General features: G+C 37.3%; 1 protein-coding gene across 2 annotated transcripts in view; it reads right to left on the reverse strand.

Annotated features, from left to right (window-relative positions):
• ddx10 (DEAD (Asp-Glu-Ala-Asp) box polypeptide 10) overlaps window positions 1-13,424 on the reverse strand; it is a 198,265-nt gene that overhangs the window by 19,948 nt on the left and 164,893 nt on the right. For both annotated transcript variants that reach the window (XM_072577457.1, XM_072577456.1), the window contains one exon: window positions 1,863-2,005. In XM_072577457.1, the coding sequence (XP_072433558.1) occupies window positions 1,863-2,005 (143 nt within the window). The remainder of the gene's footprint in view (window positions 1-1,862; window positions 2,006-13,424) is intronic.

Here is a 13,424-nt window from a genome sequence, read left to right on the forward strand (position 1 = left end):
GTAGATATGAAGTATTTATATAAGATTTTGAGCAGAAAATACTTACACCATAAATATTGATAGAATGCATGTTGCAGGAAGAAATAATAGTGGATAGGAATTACGCACCATATGCGACATGTGTAATTTTAAAAAAATTTTGAAACTAAAAAGATTTATTTTATGTATATCAGATTGATATATTTGTACACACCTTAAAAATATGCATTTTGGGGGTCACTGTCTTCTAATGAAACCAATAAAGACATCAAGTTTTAATTTTATTTTTTGATGATCATTTAGTCAGGTTCCTCAATGGATGAATTTGGCTAGCTCTTGTCCAATCAAATGCACATGCAGTCATAATGTTAAAAGCCAGAGGGTACAGACCCCATCCCGCAGAGGATAACATGTTTGTGGCTTTGGTAGTTCTGTGAAACAAATGGTTGTCTAGTTCCCTCCAACCATCCTGGATAGGGGAGCAAATGAGGTGGAAAGGATGTGGACAGCATCAGAGGACAGAATGAAACACAAAGGAAAAGAAAAATAAATCAGCCAATAAGTACTATTAATTCATTGTTTGCTTTGCTTTAAACATTTTCTTTGAGATTCTCAAAGTAATAAAAGTTATATGTATCTGATTTACACTGCAAGGTTCAATAATTCTAAATGAAATAGACATCGGAGTCTTCAGATTATTTTCTAGTGGTGTGTCACCACCAAACAGCAGTTTCCTGTTTTCATTTTAAATGTTACAGTTCCAAGCACAGCTTACTGTCTAATCAATCTAGATAAAGAATATATAGTGCGTATGTATCAATAATGCATCTCATTTAATAAGATGCATTAAAAAAATGCTTTCACAGCACTCAAGGAAAATGCATTCCATTATTAAATCAGAAATTCAGCCCAAAGGCTGTGATGTAAAGTACTTTTCAATTATCAAACTGTAATTAATGCTAGATATGACTGCATGTCTACTTGCATGTCCATCAAGGTGGCTTTTATAATCTGACTACGTATACCCTTAAAAGAACAGAGACAATCAGCATAGGTGCAGGTAGGTAGCTATTCTATAAAACTTTATCTAGAACCACTGATTCTTTATGTTGAAGCTTTATACATCACAGACAATATACGGTTCTGCATTGATATCCAGCAGCCAGACTTGGATTTAGCAATCCATTTTGACAATCACAAGAACAAACTCTGGCATGTTATAATGAGAGCAAACCAAAATGAAAGGCAAAGCTACCCTGTAGCTAATACCTACAAGCTTGATTACACCAGCAAAACACAAGCATTTTTCAGAGACAGTGATAAATCAAAGAAACCAGGAAACCAATCAAAACGATAAATATAAAGTATTTGTCTTTTGTATCAAGAAAATGTAGTTTTCAGTGTAGTTAAAACTGAAGAACACCTTACCAAAAAATACATTCTTCTGATTCAATTTGTTAGAAAATTCCGTTAAAAATTTAAATCTACGACCTCATAACTTGATCGTAACAATGAAGTTATTTTATTATGCTGATCTCTGTTGCGATTACAATGATTCCTGCAATTTCCAAAGTACGTCACAGCCACAGATATATTTTTCAGAACATTGCAACACTTATATTCATACAAGTGAGGTTTTCAACTTTGCACGGGTTTCTTTCCAATTGTCTTCTTTTGTTTCACCATAAAGATATCTAAAAATGATAGCGTTAATACCAACCATAGCTGACAAAGTATGAATAAGTTGAGTCTTGTCATTTTCAACACATTAATCCCGATACATTCCAGGCATTCGGGAAGTCAGACTCCTTACCTTTATGTCAGGACATCATACCTTGTTTAAAAAGAAAAGCCAAGATGCTGCTGAATAAAAGTGAACTAACCTGAGATGTTCAGTAACTTCAGAAGTACGGTCATCATCTTCCTCAGAATCTATATACTTATCGGGATCAGGAAGGTCAGCAAGGTCAAATTCAGCTTCACCATCACTCTGATCAAGGTAAGCAATGGCTTCCTCTTCAGGTTGCTAAAATACCAAAAAATAGTCTTATAATTATTTGATTAAAGAAACTTCAACAAAGTTCATCATTCAAAAGAGCCATAGAGATGTACAGCATAGAAACAGACCCTTCAGTCCAACCCGTTCATGCCGACCAGATATCCCAACCCAATCTAGTCCCACCTGCCAGCACCCGGCCCATATCCCTCCAAACCCTTCCTATTCATATATCCATCCAAATGCCTCTTAAAATGTTGCAATTGTACCAGCCTCCACCACTTCCTCTGGCAGCTCATTCCATACACGTACCACCCTCTGCGTGAAAACGTTGCCCCTTAGGTCTCTTTTATATCTTTCCCTTCTCACCCTAAACCTATGCCCTCTAGTTCTGGACTCCCCGACCCCAGGGAAAAGACTTTGTCTATTTATCCTATCCATGCCCCTCATAATTTTGTAAACGCCTATAAGGTCACCCTTCAGCCTCCGATGCTCCAGGGAAAACAGCCTCAGCCTGTTCAGCCTCTCCCTGCAGCTCAGATCCTCCAACCCTGGCAACATATGTCAGTTTGTCACCACAATAGGAGATGTAATGTCATGTTGCAGTTATACAGGATACCTTTAAAATCCTGATTGTCCTCCTATAGGAAGGATGTTGTTAAACTTGAAAGGATGCAGAAAAGATTCACAGGGATGTTGGCAGGATGGAAATGTTTGAAATATAGGGAAAGGCTAAATAAGCTGGGGCTTTTTCTCCCCTGGAGTTTTGGAGATTGAGGGGTGACCTTACAGAGGTTTATAAAACAATGAGGGGCATAAATAGGTGAATAGCCAAGGGTTTTCTTCTAGTGTGGGGGAGTCCAAAACTAGAAGGCATAGGTGTAAGGTGAGAAGGGAAAAATTTAAAAAGGAACTAAGTGGTAACTTTTTCTCGTACAGGATGGTGTGTGTAAGGAACAAGCTGCCAGAGATGGTGGTGGAGGCAGGTACAATTACAGCATTTAAAAGACATCTGAAGGATATATAAACAGGAAGGATTGAGAGAGATATGGGCCAATTGCTGGCAAATGGGACTAGGTCAGACTGGGATGTCTAGTTGGTGAGGATGAGTTGGACCGAAGAATCTGTTTCTTTGCTGTATAATTTTATAATAAACTTGCACACCTTTACATCCATAAAATTACACACTATTCTTAAGAGGTCTCCTGATGTGATTAAAAACCACTACTCATGAGTCCTGCCATCAGAATATTCTGAGGGATCCTTTTTCCCCAATATAATGTGGCACAGGTTAAGGGTAGATGTGGGTGTAAATAGGGAAGGTCCATGTCCTTAAAACTCTTCACTCAAACAGCTGCTGATGCTGCAAATAAAGCAAGCAATGCCTCAACCAATATCTGTTAATAAATTTCATCAACCAGATAAAGTAGAAAAACAGTGCATTTTGAGAGCTGCTGCTACTAACACTTCATGCACTTTAACTCCTTTATACCAGAGGAGTCGTGGATCTGCTGCATAAAATTTAAAACAAATCTGCACTCATCTGTGGACTACATTTTATGTTTAGATTCAATGCTGGTAGGTGAATTTAAACAATCAGTTCAATAATGGATCATAATGGAAAAGCAGACAAGAAAGCAAACTCACTGACTAGGACTGAAGTTTGCCAATACTTGATGTGATTTGAAACAGCAGCTTTAAACATGCCCATGGTTCAAAGGAATTTGACAGTTTGGGGCAATTAGCTTATATTTCATGCTGCAAATGGAACTTAAACAGATCATTACAGTGGAAGCACCTTCTTTACAAGATAAAAGCAAACTAATTCAGACAATAACATTATACCTTTAAGTCTAGATTTCAAATTTGCCTGCTCTCCAGAGTCTGAGCCAGGTTAAAAGTATAGCCAAAAATAGTGGTATCCATATCCTTCCAATTTACTGTCTTACCAGCTTAGGTCACAGTTCAGAGGATGCCTTGAATTGGATGAACAATTTATATCCATCGCCACATAGTTGAATATTCTAACATGTACTATGCTACATAAAGGAGTATAAAATCAATTACTTACAATGAATTAAAAGTTAGTTCTGCTCTACAGTGAAGTAGAAGTGTCTAACATTACTAAGTGTTATAGGCCGCTGATGGAGGTGTATGCACAAAATGGCAAAAGTACAATCTCTCTACACACCCTGTTGGTTATAACTGACAGATTCACGAGGAGAGGAAGGAACCTACATGCAGTACAGGTTCAAACACCGCCACAGCAGCTGATAGAATTTACTATTTAATTTCATGAAATTCTATCAACTAATAAATTGAAAATTGAAAACCAGTTGCAGTGTAGATGACTACTACTTGTTGTTGTAAAAGTCCACCTGGTTAACTAATGCCCTTTAAGGAGGAAATCTGTGTCATCTTTACTTGGCTTTGCTCACACGACTCCAGACCCATCTGAACTGTCCTTTGAAATGAGCTAGCAAGCCACTCAGTTATACTCGAAGTAAATGGACTGCAGTGGATCAAAAAGCAAGGCTCTCTATCATCTCCTTCATGGCAATTAGAGATTAATTTAAATATTCATTGTCTTTATGCTAATAAATATGCAAATTTACTCAATGCATGGAAAGCTTTTTGAATGCTTAAAAAGACTATTGAGACAGATAATGTACTTCAACATTATCTAAATCTTATGAAATTATACAAACATAACCATTTTTCATGGAAGGAGATCTGGTTAGCTCCTCTTCATATATTCTGAATTCAGGCCCAGCTTAGATCCTGGTTATAAACAAGTTCCATTTCCTGATTACGAATTGGATTAATCGTATTTTCATGATGACTCTTCATTCTTTTTATATTCATTAAGTAATTATCCAGACCTTTTTGAGTACTGAAATTGATATAATAATGGTCATTACTTACAACAAACTATTTGTGCATGTAAAAGTTTGTTCTGATCTCTTCCCACCCTTCTACATCTGATGTCTTTTTTTAAAATTCATTCCTGGCTGTCTTTGATTTACCTCCAAAATGAAAGATTTACCTGCTTACCATTTTTGTGCACTTCACAACTTTGGACATCTTTATCAAATCTCTCATTATTCTTCTTAATTCATTACTTTCTTGATTTTGGTCAACTTTTGTTGTAACCCAGATAAGTTTTCTCAGTATTATTGAGTTCCTCTTAGAATATGGAGCCCAAATCAGTATACACAATAATTTTTTTTCTACTTTAACAACTTTTCAATAATTTGCCTGAACTCCCAATGTTGTATGAAGATCAAGATCTCACACGCTTTCCTAATAGCCTATTTTGCTTGCCTATTCACTTTTTGTCTTGTAAGGATTTTCGCCACTTTGCGGAGAAACAAAATGATTAAGTACATGGAGTCATGGATTAGTTACAATACAGGTGGTGGCTAACTGGGCCATTGTGTCCATTTGCTTCTTTGCAAGAGCAAAACAGAAAGTCTTACTCTTTTATAACCAAAAATAGAAATTTCATATGAAACTCAGCAGGTCTGGCAGCATATAAGGAGAGAAGGCAGAGTTAACATTTCAAGTCCAGTGACCCTTCTTCAGAGCAGGCCAATCTCCTCTTATTTAGTGTGGCAACCTCACAACAATGAATAAAGTAAAAACCTTGCAAACACTTCCACCTCCACCAGCAGAATCTGCTGCCATGTGTAACAATAACCTTTTGGAAGGCCCTTTCTTCCACTTTTGTACCTCAGTCACGTACCTGGCATGCAGCACTTCCAAACGTCTTCCCATTCAATGCATGAGAAATGGGACTGGGCAATGAGAAATTACATTCAATTGTTTCTTCAGCTCATTAATTAGCAATTTCAAAATGGCAGGCAAACTTCCAATTCTTCACCCTTCAAGGTTTAACTTTAAAGTTCTCTGATAAGCCACTCCATCATAGACTGCCTCAAAGACTTCTCATGTCCATGTAATTTAGTGTCTTCCACTGTGACTGCACTCTAACAAGTCTGCTCGGAGGCACAATCCCAGCACTTCCATAGACAGCGAGCTTCACTGAGTTAACACTCGGAGTTCCAGAATTTCTCCGCTGCTCTCAGTACATATTGCTGATGAGCTTCTTTCATTCACACTCTCAGCTACTCTGAACTATCAATGACTCTCAGGACTATTTCTTAGTCCTCACTTTTTTCCCCCGACAGCACTGAAACCCAAGTCTCAACAGTAAACACTTGTGCTGCTCAGCACTTCTGCTTCAACAATCTACCAGCTTCAAATTGCAACTGCAACCAATTTGAGGCAGATATTCAGATAAGCTAAAACCAGCGAACCTTCTTAACCTTCACCTATTTTCATGATATCATGACCTGCCCTGAGCTAATAGATTTTTTTACAGCCTTTCAGAAGTCATAGTGCGCTAATTTAGCGTTTACTACGAAAAAAACAAACTCTTCTGTGCTTTCAGTACTGTCAGCAGCATAGACACCATGCCTGTAGCTAAATAAGCCATTTAGAGCTCCATTTCTTCCATTCTGGTTCTACTAAAAAGAGTAACTTTTTGACATACCATTTGTTGTAGGAGCTCTGGAAATAAATAAAGTTTATTTACCCTACCTTCCTAACACTTTGCCTCCACCTTTAAGTGCACCACTCTACAAGGTGCTTTAATTGCATTTATCCCATTTTCTACTAATAAACTTTAATGCCTATAATTAAAGGTTATATACTAAAACATATGAACCATAACAGATATTCACAACAGACCATAAAATCCATCCCAATGTATGACAAGTTATACAGGTTATGGACATATTTTGAAATTTCCACATACATGAAATGTATGGCCTTGTATGTAGGAACAATTACTTGTCCAAAATACTTTCACCTGAATCTAATATTTCTGAGAGGTCTAGTTAAAAAAAGTGAATGGTAGTGCTTTCTAATCTGTAGGCAAGCACATACTTCAGTAGTAAATTCAATCCTCAAGTATAAATAAGCCTGACAAGATAGTAACAAAATCTCTTGAAAAGACTGTGAGCAATGTTATATTTTAAAATAAGTTGTTGACCTTGCAATTTACAATGACTTAGAATTTTGAACTCCAAAATCCCAGATACTTTTCAAGAGGCTTTGTTACAAAAAAGACCAAAATGTACATGATTCTCATATGTGTGGTTGATTTCTATATCATTCAGGGAATGAAACACCAAATAGATTGGGAACCTAATTTTACTCGTTTATAATGGATGAAGAAAATCTGATTTGGCAGAGGCCAGTCTACCATTTGTGAAAGTGGATATTTGTAAATCACTGGGATCCTCCTAAATACATCTCCCAGTCTGAATAGTTATAAACCTAATTTTGGAAGGAGGAAAATAATCTTCAGTGTTGTAATGGAAGGGAGGGCAGCACTGCCATTTTTCTCCAGTTATTATCGTTATGCCTATCTGTCCTCTCCAGATGGGGGGCATTACTATTTTGAAGTAAAGGAACTATACATGGTAGCTAAACCAATATTTGTTATCAGCACCTCACTGCTTCTCGGATTATTTCCTATGTTACAACAGTGTCAACATTTCTAAAGTACTTAATTGGTTGAAAAGTTATTTTGGATGTCCTGGAGTTGTAAAGGTCATTGTATGAATGCAACTCTTTCCTTTTGTTAGTTATGTCACACATTTTATTTGGGACTGTATTTAAAAGGGAGGGGGGAGTTCAATGATATGGAGTCTTGAACTCAGAATGTAACTCTTAAATAGCACGATCTAGAAACTAATATCAATAGACCAAAGCTGGTCAAACAAATTTGTTGTCAAAGCTTTCTTGCCCTGCAGGTTACTGTAGTAGAATTTTACATTTATAGCTTTACAGAACACTCTTAACCACAAGATGTGAATTTATGCTTTGCACCTTACATAAAATGCAGTTTTGTTGGCAGCAATGTCGAGATGCTTTAGTCAATTAATTTAACCTGTCCATTCACTGTAACAGGCACGCAAAGTGACCTTTCAGGTTTTCTCTGAAAACCAGCAGTAATTACAATAATTTACAAAAACAGTGCATAGCTCATTCCAAAAGTGCAATTTGTGCTTAATTTATGTTACACTTCATTAACCATATTTAATACATTTCTTCAGGAGGCACATTTAGGTCCAAAGCAGAATGCATTCTTAGTAAAAGCACTCAGTATTTGAGTGAAAATTATTATAAGTTGTGCCACTGAGTTTAATTCAGGAACATTTTATAATTTTTAATAAAATATTTTTGTATTAGTCATTTTACAGCACAACTGGTCAACATTTTTTCAGGGTGAGAAACTCAGGGATTGCAGCATGCCATTTTTAAATACGCTTTTCTGTATCCTAATTGTGCTGCTCTCCCCTTCAGAAGATCACAAATCTCTTGGGCTAACACACAATCCTTTCATACCATTAGGTCTAAATTCCAAAGCTAACATCTAACCTTACTGCACAACTTTGTAGAAATGTAAACTTACTGTACTATTTTGACAGATCCAGGCAAGCTGTAGTTCCTTTGCATCTGAAGAGGTGTACTTGAATTTTTATGACTTGTGCAAATAACTTCACTTTTACCTATATGCTTTATTTCTTCTGTACAAGTGCAAATTTTACACATAATTGAGCATTTAAAAACTAATCACAGATCATTCTGTTTATTTTGTATTTCCTGGCTTTTTCTGCATCCACCATGCCCACCAAAGCCTAACCACACACTGATGTAATCTGCAAATTTCTCGATCATGCCTCTCAAATTCAAGTCTAAATCACTAATATATACCAAAATAGTAAGGGACCCAACAATGAGCTCTACAAAACACCACTTGAAAAAGCTTTCCACAGGCAAACACAGCAATTGACCATTACCCTTTGATTCCTCTTACCATGTCAATTTGGGATCTAACCCTGTATCCTACAGACTTCAACTTTTCTCATCATATTGTCAAATACCTTACTGAAGTGTATGATATAATTCATCTTGCCCTAGTTATTTATACACCTTTAAAGAGGTCAGTATCTCTTCAGTACTTCCCTTTTCATGATGCTTATTTTACCTTTCACTCTTCTGTAACTAGAATATCTACATCATCTCTCTCCTTTGAGAAGATGGACAAAGTACTCATCAAGAATCCTGTCCACATCATCGGCATCGACACACAAGTTGCCACGTAATCTTAAGTGGTCCAAACCTTTCCTTAGTCAAATAAAATCAAAATACTGTGCATGCTGGAAATCTGTTTTGTTCTTGTTATCCTATTGCTCTTTATGCACTGTTTAAAAAAAACCTTTGGATTTTTCTGTAATTTTAATGGAAAATTTCTACCCTCTTTTTACTTTCTTAATTTTGTTCCTCATTCCATCCCTGTACTTTACTAAGTTTCCTAAAGAATTACTTCTTTGGAGATTAGCTTAAGCCCCATTTTTTCTATGTTATTTTACTCTGTACCCTTCTGCTTAATCAGGGGCTCTAGATTTAGCAATACCATCCATTACGCTTTGTGGGAACATCTCTACAATAAGTTACACTTGTGTTTCTCCATCTGATTTAACACTAACATTCCTTCAAGTAGTCCAACTGTAAGCAGTCCAACTTCCCCAGCTTTGTGAAGTTTACCTTTCTTGATTTAGATGTTTCACATCTGTTATTTTCTCTTTTCCAAAATGATGCTAAATCTAATTGCATTATGGTCACCATCTTCAGCTCTATTTTGGTTTCAAGCCCATGTTTTCTGAGACTTAATCTAGAATTGTGCACTCTCTCATTGGGCTTGTTATATGCTGGTTATAAACATTCTATCAAATACAGTTGAAGAATTTTGTGCCCACAATCCCTTTCATGCCATTTGTATCCCAGATGATATTTAGATAGAACATAAGACACAGGAGTAGAAATTAGGCCATTTAGCCCATCGAGTCTGCTCTGTAATTCAATCATAGCTAATAAGTTTCTTAATCCCATTCTCCCATTTTCTCTCCGTAACTGTTGATCCCCTTGATACATAAGAACCCAACTATATCAGTCTTAAATATCTTCAATGACCTGGCTTCCACAGCCTCCTGTGGCAATGAATTCCACAGATTCACCACTCTCTCTGAAGAAGTTTCTCCTTATCTCCGTTCTAAACAGTCTTCCCTTTACTCTACGACTATGACCTACTCTCTCCTACCAATGGAACTTCTTCCCAACCGCTACTCTGTCCGAGGCATTCACTATTCTCTAAGTTTCAATCTGATCCCTCCTCATCCTTCTAGACTCCAATGAATATAAACCCAGATGCCTCAAATATTCCTCATATGTTAAGCTTTTCATTCCTGGGACCATTCTTATGAACCTCCTCTGAACACGGTCCAGGGCCAATACATCCTTCCTGAGATATGGGGCGCAAAACTGTACACAATACTCCAAAGAGCGGAAGCATCCTTCCACTATTGCCCTAATGTTCATTCAAATTAGTCTGCATATTTGCTCCTCTAAACTTTCACACTATTTGGATGTCTGTAGTATATTCTTAACAGCGTGCTTTTTGTAGTTAAGTTCAAACTATATGGCCTCATTTGTTACTTCATTAAGTATATCGTCATTGCCCACAGCTGTGATTGATCCTTTGAGCCATAATGTTACACACCCACCTTTTTAATCCATCACTATCCTGCTGAAGAATTCTATATTCAGGGATGCTGAGCTGCCATTCTTATCTCTTTCTAAACTAAATTTCTGATATAGCAATTACATCTTGCTACCATGTGCCCATCTGTTCCCTCAGCTCATCATCTTTATTCACGAAATTTCTTGTGTTTACATACATTCCTTTACTACATTAAATACTATTAATTTTCTGAGTTGTATATTTTAAAATTCTGCCTCCCTAGTCTTTCAAAGTCGCTTGCTATGTTTCTACCTTCTGTTCCCTGCTCTGAGAATGCCCACAAGTTCCCATACCCCTGTTGATCTAGTTTAAATTCGCCCCATCTGCGCTAACAAATCTCCCTGAAAAAAAATTGATCCTGGTCTTGTTCATATGGAGAACATTGAGCTTGCAAAGTTCCCACATTGCCAAAGCCAGTCCCAACGGTCCAGAAAATCTGCTGCCCACCCTCCTACATCAGCCTTCCAACTATGTATTCACACCCTTTCAATTCTGCTCTGGAGGTAAGTCGATTAGAGGATCAGATGAACTCAAATTTTTGATTTCTGCCATGAGACGGTTTTATATCCAATTCGACAGGAGAGAGGATCTCAGTTTTGTACAGCTTGATACATTATAGAAAGGTTTTGATGAAGCAACACCATGTTATACATTTAAATTCTTGCAAGGGTTTCATTCACAATTCCCTGACTTCAGATAACTTGTGCTGAAGCAGTAGTTTTGAAAATAGATGTTAATAATCTTGAAAATATTTAATATTGTGTAACTTCAATGGTACTTTACTGGGAATAGCACTTCCTTTCCCAGATTGGATGTCCCATGCGACCAAAGACCAGCAAGTCAAACACTGGCCTGCTCAGTCATGAGGGGCATCAGCAACAACACTCAACCTTGAATAGACAACATCCTCGAACTGAGGAATAACTGCAATGACAGTGTAGGTTCACTAGGACAACAGAAGGGAAAGAAAGTACTTTTGAAGTCTAATTGAAATTACTTTCACTGAGACAAACAAGGTTAAGAACAGTTCTTTTTTTAAAAAAAGTAGTTTTAAAAAGTATATAGGATTTGCATAGTATGAGTAAGGAAAAACATTTTTTGTTGGCTTATCTAATGGTATTGAGGGGTCATTGTTGTTAAGAAAGGGAAAAGAGGAGTGGTAGGATTGAGTTATTTTTCATTAATTAATCAATTTGAAGTAAAAGGAGGAATTAAATGTTATTTTATTTAACTGCGGCTAGTCATTAAACTATTTCTATAGGTAGGAAATCGATATGATTAGGTCAAAAGTAAGGTTATGGTCTTGTTGCCTCGTTTTGGCTCAAACTAATGTACATTTAGACTAAATATGTGAGAATGATTTGAGGTGGACACAGCATTTACTCAAAGCTAAGTCTTAAAATGATAACTTAATTTTGACCAGGCTTTCATGTGTGGTTTGTATGATTTATTTTGCTTTAGATACCAACATTTATTGCAGTGTCATACACAATTCTTGTAGAAAAAGGATAATTGTAGAATTAGAGGCTTCTTAGATATATTAATGGCCTTACTGGTGTCTTATAATCTTGATAAGGATCTATGAATTGTCTTAAAAGGGATGGTTTTAAAAAGTAATTGACATGTGTAAGAAAGAATGAATGAGAAGACAATAGGGAGTGGTGTGTTTAAGACGACCATTACTTTTAGTGGAACCAATCAGGAATTGGACAGAATATCGCATCAAGCCAATATTGAACATGAATTGTTCATACATTAATAAGCCCATTAGAGTCTGGGATGTGTTTGATCATGCACAGGAGCTAGTGAGTAGTAAGGGTTCGATGCACAATAGAAGGGAGAACATAGGAGAACCTTGGTGAGCAAAAATTATGATACAGAAGGAAGCCATTTGGATCATGATTGCATCAGTTCTTCAGATGAACATTATGACTTAGTGACATTTTCCAGCCTTTGACCTATAGCTCTGAAAACTCATTATATTTAAATAATTATTTAATGCACTTTTGAATGCGTCAATTAAACTTTCCTCCACCACACTTCCAGGCAGTACATTCTAGGCCATAATTCCTTGCTCAGAAACTGTTGTTTTCTTATTTCACATTTATTTCTTCCAGAAATTGCCCTATATCTATGCTCCCTCGTCCTCAATCCTATTTATGAAAGCAGCAGCCTCTCCCCGCCTGCCCAGATCCCAAATGCTTTTGAACACTACTATCAGATCTTCTCCTTATTCTCCATTGGAAACAGTCCCTACTTATCAAATCGATCTTCAAAAGTGGAGTTTCTCACCCCTCACAAACCCTTTCTGTATGCTCTCCAATGGGTTTGTATCCTTCTTCAGTATCCAGAAAAGTATAGCAGTTCATCATTACCTGCATGCTCCTATACTTTTATACAACGCATCACCCTCCGCCATTTCCGCTACTTACAATTAGACCCCACCACCAGAGATATATTTCCCTCACCACTTTTACCGGCATTCTGCAAAGACTCCCTCATGCCTGCAGGACTCCCTCATTAGATCCACGCACCCACCGACCCACCCTCTACTCCCAGCACCTTCCCTTGCCGCCACAAGAGATGCAAAAACCTGCACCTACACCTCCCTCCTCACTTCCGTCCCAAGCCTCAAAGGATCCTTCCATAGCAGACAGAGGTTTTCCTGCACATCCAAATGCCTCATCTACTGCGTTCGTTGCTCTCGATGTGGTCTCCTCTACATCGGGGAGACAGACTCCAACTCGCAAAGCGTTTCAGGGAACATCTCTGGGACACACGCACCAAGCAGCCCCA

Source organism: Chiloscyllium punctatum, chromosome 9 (assembly GCF_047496795.1).
Source record: "Chiloscyllium punctatum isolate Juve2018m chromosome 9, sChiPun1.3, whole genome shotgun sequence".
NCBI lineage: Eukaryota > Metazoa > Chordata > Chondrichthyes > Orectolobiformes > Hemiscylliidae > Chiloscyllium > Chiloscyllium punctatum.